The 14,037-nt window shown below is 32.6% G+C and overlaps 1 protein-coding gene across 2 annotated transcripts in view; it reads left to right on the forward strand.

Moving 5' to 3' along the window:
- Window positions 1–13,521, forward strand: part of PKN2 (protein kinase N2) — a 130,882-nt gene extending 117,361 nt beyond the window's left edge. For both annotated transcript variants that reach the window (XM_063104989.1, XM_063104990.1), the window contains exons 17-22: window positions 1,542–1,604; window positions 2,808–2,884; window positions 6,532–6,674; window positions 10,486–10,593; window positions 10,824–10,904; window positions 10,992–13,521. In XM_063104989.1, the coding sequence (XP_062961059.1) occupies window positions 1,542–1,604; window positions 2,808–2,884; window positions 6,532–6,674; window positions 10,486–10,593; window positions 10,824–10,904; window positions 10,992–11,195 (676 nt within the window). In that variant the 3' untranslated portion in view covers window positions 11,196–13,521. The remainder of the gene's footprint in view (window positions 1–1,541; window positions 1,605–2,807; window positions 2,885–6,531; window positions 6,675–10,485; window positions 10,594–10,823; window positions 10,905–10,991) is intronic.
- The last annotated feature ends 516 nt before the right edge of the window (window positions 13,522–14,037 follow it).

Genomic DNA, 14,037 nt, shown 5'->3' on the forward strand with positions numbered 1-14,037 from the left:
CAGCCATCCCTATATGGGCTCTGAACCCGTGGCCTTGGTGTTATCAGCACCGCACTCTCCCGAGTGAGCCACGGGCCAGCCCCCTAATGTATAATTAAATAAATATTACTAAATAGTTGCATTTTAAAATTCTTCCAAATGATGGGTCCATTTTTATAAAAATAACTAAACAAAACAGCTCTATTAACTACACATGAATCTAAATGCATTCTAAAAGTTTAGAAGAACTTTCAGCAAACTGACAAGATTAGTTATTTCTGTGGATGACAGTCGAGTTGGGGTGCGTTGCATAGATGGATGAATGAAATATTATACTTTGGGGATGGGTGCATGGACATTATGTGTATTTTATAGAGAAAATATTCATGATACTCCTTACGTAACTAAGAACTAATTCTTCTAAGTAGACTATTCTACACTGAAGACACATTTACTTTTTTTAAAATTCATTCATTTATTCCCTCCCTCCTTATTCAATAAGCCTACCAAGTGTCAGGCATTATGCTACAAATTTAGAATAAAAACCGAGAAAGACAAACATGACCATGTTCCTCAACGGTTGATACTGTAGCTAGGCCCAAGTTTTCCTGAGATCCAAACCCCTATTCAGTCTTCTAGATTCAATCACCTGTCCCATAGGTAATTCAAAGTCAACATGTCTAAAACTTTTTCCCCACAAAACTTTGGTTGCTTCTATATTTCTTTACCTATTCATTCTACTAAGATGGAAACTTTGAGAGTCGTCTTTGGCTTTTGCCACTTCCTCATTCTGTACAGCTGAGATACTGTGTCCTGTCATGCTAATTTTAAGTTTGTCTTGAATCCATCTCTTACTCTCTTTGTTGCCACTACATTGGATGTTCTCATGATCTTTTATCTGTACTATCATAAAAGCCTTATCTATTCTTTTTCCTCTGAATCTCTACCTACTTCTACTCCAACCTTCACACCATTATCAGAAAAATCTTTAACATAAATGCAATCGTTCTCATTGAATCTTAGAATCAATTATTTGATTCTCTATCAGTAAGAGAAGAAATTTCAGTATTCATAATATGACATTCAAGATTCTTCACCCAGGCTGTCTTTTCCTGCTACTACTTCCCTATATACACTCATCCTTTACATCAGCTACACCAAACTTGTTACTAGTTGTCAAACATGTTATGTCTTTTACACCTCTATTCCTTTTCTCTGTTAGGGGAACACCCTGTTTTTCCTAAACAACACTTCTCTCTGTCACACTACCCTTCTGTCCTTGTAGCACAATGTAATTCCTCCTACAGAACAAGATCATATGTTCCTTCTTTGGTCCTTAGTGATTCCATTAGGCAAAGTTAATGGCTTCCATTGTTGAGACTACTTTTCTCATTTTTTAATTTTACCCCTGATATATAGGACAATGTGTTGTATGTAGTAAGGACTAAATAAATATTTGTTAAATTAATTAACTACAGAGTTCTTAGAAGTACAAAGATATAATCTGAGATTCCAGAGCAATGAAATTTATTAAACTTCTTTTGATTTACTTCTTCAAACAGATTTTATGCTGCATGTGTAGTTCTTGGGTTGCAATATTTACATGAGCACAAAATTGTTTATAGGTAAGTAAATTTTTGATACTTTCTAATGACTTACTTTGGTGTGAATTAGAGTTAAAAATAATTAGGATATTTTTTGTTTAACCAACTTCTTAATTTTCTCCTTCATGGGGTAAGCGACCTCTGAAAAAGTCAAACCCCAAATTTGAAAGATATGTGGTCAACACAGCAATTATAGGATGAACTTCCTTGTTCCTGATCCTTTGTCTATTCCCTAATTAAAATAGTCAAATTATAACTTGGCCTGTGATAACACAGTTCACCAACAGTATTCATCAGTATTGTATTTTGTGTTCAACTTATCCACTGCAGAAAACCTCTGTTGATCAGTACTATTTAAAATGTGTTCATGATGAGATAAGTAGCTTGTGCCAGAGTGTAAAACATCACATTGCTTCTCTCATTAAGAAGTCTTGCTGTCAACTGAACTAAATATTATATTGGTGACATAATTGATTTATGTACTGGCACAAACTCCTTATCAAATTGCAGACCCGTAACAGCACCTAAATGGGCTACACTTTGAATAGCACTGCTCTAGACCAGAAATTATTGGGTTGAATAACACTGCTCAAAACCAAGTAAATTATAGAAAGGCCAGTCAGAATTAAGAGACTATTAGTTTATTCAAACTTCTAAAAATGTTTTAAAGGTAAGAGTTTCCTCATGGTCCTATTTTACTTAAATGTCAATTTTCAACTTGCTTAATTTGTAATCAATCAGTATGGATGGATAGCTTTCTCTTTATTTTGAATTATTCTCTTAGAAAGTTAAACCTTCTCTTTGATACCTTATTTATATTTTAGCTTGTCAGTTTTTTCTTATGGATGGTTTATAGGCAAACTTCAAACTTGGACTAAGATTATCACAAATAACAAATTAATAAAACCTGAGTTCAAAATATTTGAACTCCTTACATGCTTTAAAATATATATTTGAAGAAATAAAATATTCCTTTTTTAATACTCTTTTTTTTCTTTATAACGGGAAAAATTATTCAGAAGCTATATTATACAGAGCAATAGATTTGCCAAAAGGAAGAAAAATGAATGCTTGTGATATAGTATTTAAATCTCAAATCATAACTTGAAAAACTCATTTTAGTAAAGAGAAAGTAGGACTCCTATTGAAATTATTTTTTTACGATGTTATCTACTGATTTATTGATTTTTCTTTTTTCATTTTGTATTTTTTCATCCTGAACAGAGATTTGAAATTGGATAACTTATTGCTAGATACAGAAGGCTTTGTGAAAATTGCTGATTTTGGTCTTTGCAAAGAAGGTAATTGGGTATTTTAAAGTTCTCTTTCTAATAGATTGCTATTCCTTTGTACTTTGGTAGTCTTCAAGTTTGTCTGTGGAAACAAAATATATTTTTAACTTGAATTTATTCTTCATTAAAACTTTGCAGATTGCTCATATAACCTAATTATCATATTAAGAATTTAATCTGTGGGTACAGATAAGGTTAGGTTTCTAGAAATCATAGTATAAGACTAAGATTCTCTTTGTATTATTAATAATTCTGTTACTACTTTAAGAAACTATTGATTAAGCAACAAACTTCATTCTGCTGTGAGTGTACAGTGAATTACACAGGCCTAATAACTTCTCTCCAGCTGCTTAAAACAATTAACATTTTTAAATAGGAAAAAATAGATATAGATATCTCAAGAATATTTTCTATATATTCAAAAGTAAATAAATAAACTGGGGAAATTTGGATCAGAGGTATCATAAGAAAGCATAAAGATCATGGGCTTAGGCATGTCCTAGGTTGGAATCTTGGCTTTGCCACTTCTTTGCTGTGTGTCTTTGGAAAACTTACTTTTAACCTCTTTCAGTCTGTTTTCTTAACTATGAAATGGACGTATTTCTTCCTGTTTAGAAGTACTGTTAGAATTAAAGATAAATATGTGGCACAGTACCAAACATATTGTAAATAGATATTCTTATCTTTATATTTAATACATTATATCGTAACTTACATTGTCTGTCTCTCCCTTCACGCTGGTAGCTCTTATTTCATACCCAGCTTTGTTTCTATAGCATGTAACACAGTGCTTGGCACATCTTAAGTATTCAGTGAATGTTCAATTAATAAGTAGTTGGATGAATGAACTTTATAAATATCTGTCCATCACATACCTGGTGACTTCCTAATTGCAGAATCTGGTGGTTTTTTCTCTAATTGAGCTTCTCTGTGTTGAATATTATTGATTTAAATGCTTTTGTTTTTCAGTCTGTCCTTAGCCCACTGCTCTTTACTTCTAGTTTTTGATGAGCAATTATATACTAGTGACTCCTAAGTTTATTATTTCCTTTCCTATGAGTTTCAAATATATATATATATGTTCAACTGTCTACTAGACATCTCTATCCGAATAATCAATAGACAACTCAAGTGCTATGTAAACAAAAATAGTTTCTGTTCCTCAGGTAGGGTACCACAATCCTCTCAGTCTTTCAATCTGAAAATGTAGAATTATTCTGGATTCTGTCCTGTTCCCTACTTTCCACATGCAGTTATTCGCAAAATTCTGCTGACGTTTACCTTCTGAGTATTTCTTAAATCTGTCATTTCCTATCTAGTGCTGCTGCCTGCCATCTTGTTTTGACAAGACTGCTGTATAACTTCTTAACCTTTCTTATCCCTAGTCTTTTTCTCTCCCAAATCAATCTGCCATGTAATTGCTAAAATGCTAAAGGCCCCATGTAGATACAAATCTGACCATGGCATGCTTCTACTGAAAACTCTTAAGCGGCTAGGGTAATGTGACATACAGTGCCCTTCCTGATCTGCCTGCCTATTTCTCCAGCCACATCTCTTGCTGCTCTCTGTCTAGTACTTTCTGCTCCGGCAACAATGAATTGCTTGTGGTCTCTGTCTGTCCAGCACTGTCACCCTTCCCAACTCTATTTGCTGACTGTCATCTTCTCATCCTTCAGATTCAACTCAGGTGTCACCTCCCCAAACAAGAGATTCCTCTCCTCCTACCCTAACTCCCAAATCTGCTTTAGGTGCCCTTGTTTAGTGTTTCCACATTACCTTGCTCTTACCAGGCTATTATAAAATTAGCAGTATATATCAGTTTTCCTCCTATTTCCCATAAGCTCATTAAAGAAAAGAACCATGTCTTACTCTCATCTTTGTGTGCTTATACTTGGTACAGGTGCCGAGAACATAATAGGTGCTCAGAAAATATGTATTGAATCAACAGACTTATTAAATGTGTTTTTCTTCATTATCATAAAAATATACTCTGTAGATATAATAAAAATACCTAACAAATTTTAAGCTCTTACTGTGTGTCAGGCACTTTGCCAAATGCTTCATATATGTGATCTCCTAATTCATAACAATCTTATGAAGATAGGTAGTATTGTTAACCCTAAGATCAGGTGAAGAAACTTAGGCTTTAATATTAGACAATTTTCACAAACTGCCATAGCTAACAAGTGGCAGAGCTGGAATTTATTTATTCATTTTTTAAATTTTCATAATATATTTTATTCAACCCAATACATACAAATTATTATCATTTCCACATATAATCAATGTTAAACATTATTTAATGAGATATTTCACATTTTTTTCATGCTAAGTCTTTGAAATGAAGAGTGTGTTTGACCCTTATAGCACATCTCAATTTGGACCAGCCATGTTTCAAGTGTTCAGTCACCATATGTGACTCTTATCTACTGTAGTAGCACAGCATAGAGCTGCAATTTAAACCCTGGTCTTCATTACTTTGGAGCCTGATGTTAACCACTTCCATGGAGTTTTACCAATTTGTAGCTAATTGGGTCCACTTCCAACTTCCTTTATAACTATCAGGACAAGAAAATTTATCAGAATGAATGAAATATATTACTATAATTGACATGATATATATATACACACACACACACACACACACATATTAAATTAAAATGTCGCAGATTTTATAAAATTATTATAAACAAGATAAGGCAAAGATTTAGAGTACTTATATCCTAAAAATATGCCATATTAATGCTCTAATTGTAAACCAAGCACAAGATAAAAGTCAAGAAACATAAGTTTTATTTCTGTCTTTGTTAACTATCTTTTTCCTAATTTTAGCCAAGTCACTTAAAAGCCTGGTGTTGAACTTATATAGAGAGTATAGCGCTGTTTTAGAAAAATATATTTTATTGAAGAAGATAAAAAACAATATGACAATGTTAAAGAAAGTGTACAAAAAAAAAATTCATTTATCCTAATGTGCCAGTATATCTAATTATGCTCTTATGTTTTGTAGTCATAGTACACGCATACCTTTTTAAATTTAGAATTGAGCTTTTCTTTCAAATTCTTTCATAAGGTGACACTTACAAAGGTTTTAATGCATTGGAATACATAAAGGCAGTATCTTCAATATGTAGAGTGTACATTTGATTAATGTATTAGTAAATTGTGAGGAACATTTGAAAACTGGTTAGCTAAAATATTAATATCATATCCCTGTATTATATGACACATTTGGTTAACTTTTGATTATCCAAGGATTTGCTTTTTGGTATTTTTCAAACTGTACTTAAAGTTATTTTTATAATGAAGTAAATTAAAATTATTTAAAAGATTGAATAAGTAGAAATTGAAGCTCAGAATCATTCATATTGTTGTAACTTTTTAATATCCCTTGTACAGTAATGACAAGAAACAAAATAAGTTACTACAAAGAAGCATGGAAATTTTATTTATTTTTACCAATTAATTAGATAGTAGAGTTGCTATTGCACACTTTTCTCTATACCAGTTCATTTTCTTTAAAAGTCTTTGGTGTGTCTGAGTTTAGTAACCATGCACAAATGTGTAATTATAATTTTGCTTCCTAAGGATAACTTCTAATTTTTATGCTAGATTTTTTTCTTTCCTAACAAATATTTAAATTTTATCTTTTTCAGGAATGGGATATGGAGATAGAACAAGCACATTTTGTGGCACTCCTGAATTTCTGGCCCCAGAAGTACTAACAGAAACATCCTATACAAGGGCCGTAGATTGGTGGGGACTTGGTGTACTTATATATGAAATGCTCGTTGGTGAGGTAAGTAAGCAGTATGAAATAGATGAGGAAAAAGAAAGGAAAGATGATTGAAACAACAAAACATGTCATTTATAAAACCGTTTAATATGTCTCCTGCATAAGTGGAGCTTAAGTTCTATTAGTATTTATAGTATACTAATAATAGGATATGCTTCTGTAATATCTTCTAGTTTTTTTAGATTTTTATATGATCTGTGGAATGCATTACCAATGCTTTGAAAATAGTTCTTTGTGTTTTGGTAATTGTGCTATCTAGCATTGTATTTTAAGACATAATCATGTATAACTGATCATTTCATAGGGAATGGAATAGCAGGAAGACTAATACAAAGAATGTACTCTCTACATCTAAAGAAAAGTTACCTATACATTGGTCAAAAATAAATGTTACCTTCAAAAACAGTAGAGCAAAATTGAAAAGATTAACATTTTTTTTCCTACTGTTTTCTGCAGATTAACTTAAATAAATTTCTAGGGATACTGAGTTGTACACAGAAATTGTTACCATTTAGGAAAACAGTTAAATAAATAAAACAGTTATAAGAGGCTAATGTATTGTGTTATAGATTGTTAGGAATGGATAAATTGGAGTGGGACTGGGAAAAAGAGTAAGTCCTTTAACCGGTGATTGAAAACTACTTAAAGATCCTTGATCTGGAGATACAAGAAAAATTATTTTGTGGGATTGGTTCATTATTCCCCATTGCCAACAACCTGTCTTGTACATGCTAGGCATGAATAAGCAGCAAAATGAATAAATGATCAAATTCTTGAACGTTAGAAATTTCTAAAGTTTTGCTCTGTGCTTGTCTCAGACAAACAAATAATTTTAGTTTATCCAAACTGATAGCCCCTTTGGTGTGTCAAATTGGAGTGGATACTCTGGAAAAGGAGAAGAAATGGTAGTTTAGAATGATGTTTACGATGCACTAGGCACTATGCTGTGTGCTTTATAAATATTAGCTCATGTTATTTTTTAGCACCCTTTTATAATCTCAATACTGGTCTTATTTATGCTCATTTTCAGATGAATAAATGGAGACACATAGAGATTAATAACTTGTTTAAAGTCACACAGTGCCCATGAGGTAGAGCTGAGATTCTAACCCTGTCACTCTGACTTCAGAATCTATCTCGAAACCATTCTATTTTGCTGCTCCAGGATAGGGTATTGAATTCATCCAGCCCTGTTTCCATTCTTAAGACCAGTGGTCCAGATCTAAATTTTTCACCTTTATTTAGAAAAGTTGCTGTAGGTGTTCAGGATGGAAAGATTTATTTTAGCCCTAATCCACAGTGGTCTTTACTTTCTGAGAGTGCCTGAAGTACTCATAATAGTTGTTTCTGTAAGCTCTGGCATGCCTGAACTCTTTTTTCCCCTTCCTTTTTTCAAAAGTAACGTCTTTGTTGCTTTGGTTTTTAGATGTAGTATTCAAATAAGCATGAGATTTAATTGTTACCAAATTAAAATTTGGTGCTTAAAATTTACTCTCCATATTAGAGATAACATGCAAAAGGTGTGACTTTATTACAGAATACTATAGAATTAAATGTCCAGTTGATTCTACTTCTTCCTATTCTAAAGCCACTGGAGGATTTGGCAGAGAACAAATGAGGAAGCTCCTGTTTCATATTTTTTAAAAGATCTTCTAATTGATTGAGCTCCTGATTACTTAAAAGATAGAAGACAATGGATTTGGCTCTTTCTTCACAGCTGCTTCTTGGAGTTTCATTTCCCTTTAGTACCTCCACAAGAGGGTAATTGGGAAAAGAACTAAACTTAAAATTCATGAACCTACTTTATAATTTTATAGCAATAGCATAAGTGAAACTTTTTTTTTTTAATGTGATGAAAGTGCGGTTCGGCTAACGTGTATGTCTGTTTTCTGTATTATCACAAACAATTGAAAATTCACTGGATATATCATGCATTTTCAAATTTGTATTTGTGTACTTGTGTTAATAATGAGGACTGGAAAGACTCTAGGAATAAACTAACATACCAGGTACCCTTTTCTCTATGCCAAATGAGAGTGAAGATTCCAGAGAGATTTAAAGTAATGTTCAAGGTCAAGGGTTCAGATCCCCATACCAGCCAGCTGCAAATAAATAAAGTAATGCTGAACACAGGAGTTACGAGTGTTGTCATATGAATGTTGACAACTGAACACAGTATTGGATTATTTTTATACGAGGTTACTTCAAAAATTTCATGGAAAGATTTGTATTATCTTTTTTTTCTATTTTTCCATGAACTTTTCTGAAGTACCCTTGTATGTACTTAAAACACATTTGTTAGCCTTCTTTTGTTAGCCCTGTTCATTTACACTCTGTTTGCAGAAACAGGGTGCTTTAACATTTTAACAAATATGTAGATTTTTTTGCTCTTCACAGACTTGTGGAGTGATAGTTTTCAAGTACAGATTGTTCCAGCAGAAGACAAAAATGCTATTTCTGTATTAGCACTTGAAATTCTTATTGAGAATCCTTGTGAAATAGAATTTTCCCCTGACTTGCTGTTTCAATCCCCAAAGAAATCAGATTGTCCCACATAGTAGGTGTTTGATTCATGTATTTTGGATGAATGAATGAATAAGCTAAGGTTTTGATAACTGAAAGCCTGGAATTTTCTTAATTATGAGCAATAACATTAGCCCCTCATCCTTAGGAAGTTGTATTCTGAATTCATTTTCACAGATTCTTCAGGTTAAAAATTCCTTCCATTCCATTAATACTGCATTCTGCTTGGCTCTTATTCTTTAATACCTTGTAGGAAGCAAGCAGCCAAATCAAACCTAATGAGGCTAAGTAAGCGTATATTTTCTCAATAGCCAATGAGAAGATGAGGTTAGAGATACTGGCTCATTTCAGTGATTTTTAAGGTATTTAATGATTCTTAGACATTAGTTCCCTGATTTTGAGAATATCTGAGTGAACTCTAAGCCATCTGAAATTCCGAGGCAATAAGTTATATTTGATAGCCAAGTTTTCAGCATAGTTGAGAGTTTATCCCTTTGTGCATCAAATTGTCATAATAAGTGTAATGTAACTACTTTTTTATTACTTGGGGTCATTATGGTCATTAGGAGAAATGATTTTAATACTGTGCCCACTAAAATCAGCCCTAAGACCTATTGTGTTTAGACATTAAATATGCCTGGCAATGGGTGCTTTTTGAGTTCCTTTCAGTCTTATTTTGTGGGCAGCTGCTTCTTAGTGCAGTCATTATGCCTGTTCATCTCTAAGTATGTTTTGCCACCATTAATTTGCTATTGACTTTGAAATCCAAAGCACAGCCATATCTGATGTATTTCCATAGATTCTGTGCTTCCCTCTATTGTAACATTGCTATATCCACCTTACCCATTTTCTTCTGTCTTTCGACAAGGTTGAGCTTCTTGAGGATTGTGTCTATTATCTAAATATTCACTACTATCCAGTAGACTCTCTAAACTATTGACCGACTAGATAGATGAATAAGTAAATGAAATAAAGTGGAATTGAATGGAATGAAATTAAGTGAAAAATGATATTATATGATATGAACGAGTTTTTTATAAGGATCTATATAATAAATTTTTTAAAGATTCAGTAAGAGTATATGGTATATCATCTAGGTAATAGATGACACATGTGTTGTGACTTATATTTGTTATAATATATTTTTTATTTGTTTGTTATTTTGGCAGGTTTGTTTTTTGGTTTTGTTTTTTTCTTTTTCACTGCCTGGATCTTGGTCGTACTTTGAATGGGTGGTAAGATTTTACAGTACTGAAACTTGTTTTAACTCACTCAGAGATATCTTTTCTAGTCTCCCTTTCCTGGTGATGATGAAGAGGAGGTTTTTGACAGTATTGTAAATGATGAAGTAAGGTATCCAAGGTTCTTATCTACAGAAGCCATTTCCATAATGAGAAGGGTAAGAATTAAATTAAGGGTAAGAATTTTTTTTTAAACTACTTAATTTTTTTTATATTGAAGGACATTTTCCAGTAGAATGTGGGAAGTTATCTTTCAGTTCATAGATGTTCCATGGTCTAAACAAACACAAACAAAAAATATCTAAATCTTTGAAAGTTGTGAGAATCCTTATCAATGAAGTTTATTTTATTGGTTTTATTTTAACTTTTTTACTTTACTTTGTGTTAGCTGTTAAGAAGAAATCCTGAGCGACGCCTTGGAGCTGGTGAGAAAGATGCAGAGGATGTAAAAAAGCACCCATTTTTCCGGGTAAGTATGAAAGTTTAAATTTTTTTATGAATCTACAGTAATTAGGAATAGGAAACTAAACTGGTCATTTTATGTTTTGTGATCCAGCTAATTGATTGGAGTGCTCTGATGGACAAAAAAGTAAAGCCACCATTTGTACCTACCATCAGAGGTCGAGAGGATGTTAGTAATTTTGATGATGAATTTACCTCAGAAGCACCTATTCTGACTCCACCTCGAGAACCAAGGATACTTTCAGAAGAGGAGCAAGAAATGTTCAGAGATTTTGACTACATCGCTGATTGGTGTTAAGTTACTAGACACTGTGAAACCAAGCAGACTGACTCACAAGAAGACCTCTTAAAAATAGCAACCCTTCATTTGCTCTCTGTGCCAGCAATAGCTTCTGAGTTTTCTTAAAACACATGAAGATATGTATAAAAGTACTATTCTAATACCTTCTTGAAAAGTGGCTTCTCAATGTATTTTCAGCATAAATCTGAACACTGGAAACAGTTTCATGGAGTTAAAGCTGAATGAACATCAGCCGTGAAAATCACAAATGAATACTTTCGGATTAATAGTCTATTTTTAAAAAAAAAAGAAAGAAAAAAAAAACGCACTTTTATACTCCTTAGCTCTGCCATATCCCTGCCTTAAGTGGAAGGAAGATTAATTAGTTAACTGTGTTTTACAAAAAAGAGGAAAAAGTGCTTGGAATGCTATTACTATTCATACAAAATATGATTCTGTTTGAATAAGGCAAATGTTCTTATTGTTTTTAAAGAAATTACTGTAATATCAAAAAATGCAGTGGTAGTTTGTGCATATTTTGGGGCTTGATTTTTTTTAAAAGCAGAATGAATTGATGTTTTATAAATTCTCTATATTTATCAGGAGAAAACCTTTTATTACCTTTTCTTGACCGACCATGTGACAGAGCCTCATAGCTTTCCAAAAAAGCTACTTGCCAAACAATTTTTTTGTTTATTAAACAATGCTGAAACAAACAGGAACATCAGCTTTTACTTAAAATGTTAAGAATGAGGACTTCTGATCAGCCTGAACCATGATACTGTGTTACCTGTATGCATTCCCAAAGTCATTCAGTATGTTTTGTCATATCTTCTTCCAAAATCAGTGAACTGATTACCCCTGTTTTGATATTCTTTCTACATTTTTATCAACCTAATTCATCTTGTTCTTGTGTCTGCTGTAGAAGGGAACTTTATCTTTGTTAAGCTGTAGGGATTATCATTGTATACATGCTGTGAACATGTATATGTGCAAGTTGTAATGTATTCTGTGTTGTAGGCTTATTATTTAATTTCACCACTTCATCACTTTTGTACAGTGGCCAAGCAGACACCTCAAACTCCAGCATTTACATTAAGTGCATTTGTACATTTTAGGCCACTGGATCCAGATTTTATATTGGCAGTTACAGAGGGCAAAAGCAATATATTGTAACAGAATGTATAAATATTTTTGATAAAACAGTCTATATTTTATAAAAAAAAAATATTATAACACTAAAGCTGTACCTCAAAAGTCTCAAAAGTAATTTGTTCAAATATTTTTTACAACTCTTCAGAGGATCCGTTTGTGGCTTTTTATATTCTTATATGGTAGGGGATGTCTTTTTGCAAACCATGACTTTCTACTTGCCTGGAGTTGTTTTTTTGTTTGTTTGTTTGTTTTTTGTTTATATATTTTTCCCTCCTAGTCCATGACTTATTGTTTTCCTTAGTTTAATACCATCTTTGATCCTGTGCTTAGCATGTAAGGGTCATTATACCTCAGGAATAACAAATCATTAACAACCATATGGAATTAACCATTTAATCACAGTGAGCTCATCTCTTAAAAATTGTTCAAGTTTAAATCTTACAAGAAACATGAAAAAGTACACAGATTTTGTGGAGAGTTGAGCTAAAAACATTTGTAAATATTTTAGCTTTTCTACGACGTGTTGGCATGTTTTTATTATACTGAGGACAATTAAAATTGTCCAGAGATAATTAATATTACCTTACAAATTGATTATTATTCAAGATCCTTTGGGAGAAAATCTTATAGAAAGTGGGAGCAATATGTTGTTAAAATTATTTTAAAATACCAGTTAATTTCCTTGGCAAAGGACAATAGAGGAACTTAGCTTAATTGTCTGGCTTTAATTTAAACAGTGTTAACACAGCATTAAAATAAAACACTAAATACTTTTGAGGTACAGTCTGCTCACCTTTCTGGTTCTTAAGTATGCAAAGAAAGCAATGTCTAAAATAGCCTTCTAGCATTAAAAACCGACGTAGCATTTTGTAGCTACACAGTGTACAGTTTTTTTAATCGAAGTCAATCACTAAAAAATTAGAGGGCAGGGTATATTCACACAAGCTGAAGAAAGCACTAATTTTTTTCTGTAGTTTTAAATATATATATATTTTTAGTCAAATTTAAAATTTTAAGCTCTATAGAGTGTAAATATATTTTGCTATTACTGTATGTGTATGTGACTGCTCGAGCACTTTGTAAGGAAATTAGAATATTTTAGAATGGTACACTATGCATTCAAATGAAATGTGCCTTTAACTATGTCATTCTAAGAAAAAAGTGTTTTGCAGTCATAAATTACCACAAATGCACAAATTAAAGTTTAAATAGATTGAAATTTGTAACTTTGGTTTTAAGTATCATTTCCTTTTAGAAACTTTCTATTGATTAAAATATGCTTTGGCGGGCCGGCCCCGTGGCGCAGTCGGGAGAGAGTGGCACTGGGAACGCAGCAGCGCTTCCCGCCGCGGGTTCGGATCCTATATAGGGACGGCCGGTGCACTGAGAGGTTCGGCCGTTCACAAAAAAGACAAAAAAATAATAAAAATAATAAATAAATAAAATAAATAAATAGAATTTTTAAAAAAATATGCTTTGGCGTGGGGCTGGTCGGTTAGCTTAGTTAGTTAGAGTGTGGTGCTGATAACACCAAAGTCACAGGTTTGGATTGCAATACCAGTTGGGCATCAAAAACAAACAAAAAAACACCCCCAAAACAAATAAAATAAATACAATATGCTTTGATTTTATTTACTATGTTCAAGATCTCAGTTAACTTTAGTTAGCCTTCTTGCAAGTGCTTTTTGTTCTGGAGAATACTAAA

The sequence above is a fragment of the Cynocephalus volans genome, chromosome 8, assembly GCF_027409185.1.
Source record: "Cynocephalus volans isolate mCynVol1 chromosome 8, mCynVol1.pri, whole genome shotgun sequence".
In the NCBI taxonomy this organism is placed as follows: Eukaryota; Metazoa; Chordata; class Mammalia; order Dermoptera; family Cynocephalidae; genus Cynocephalus; species Cynocephalus volans.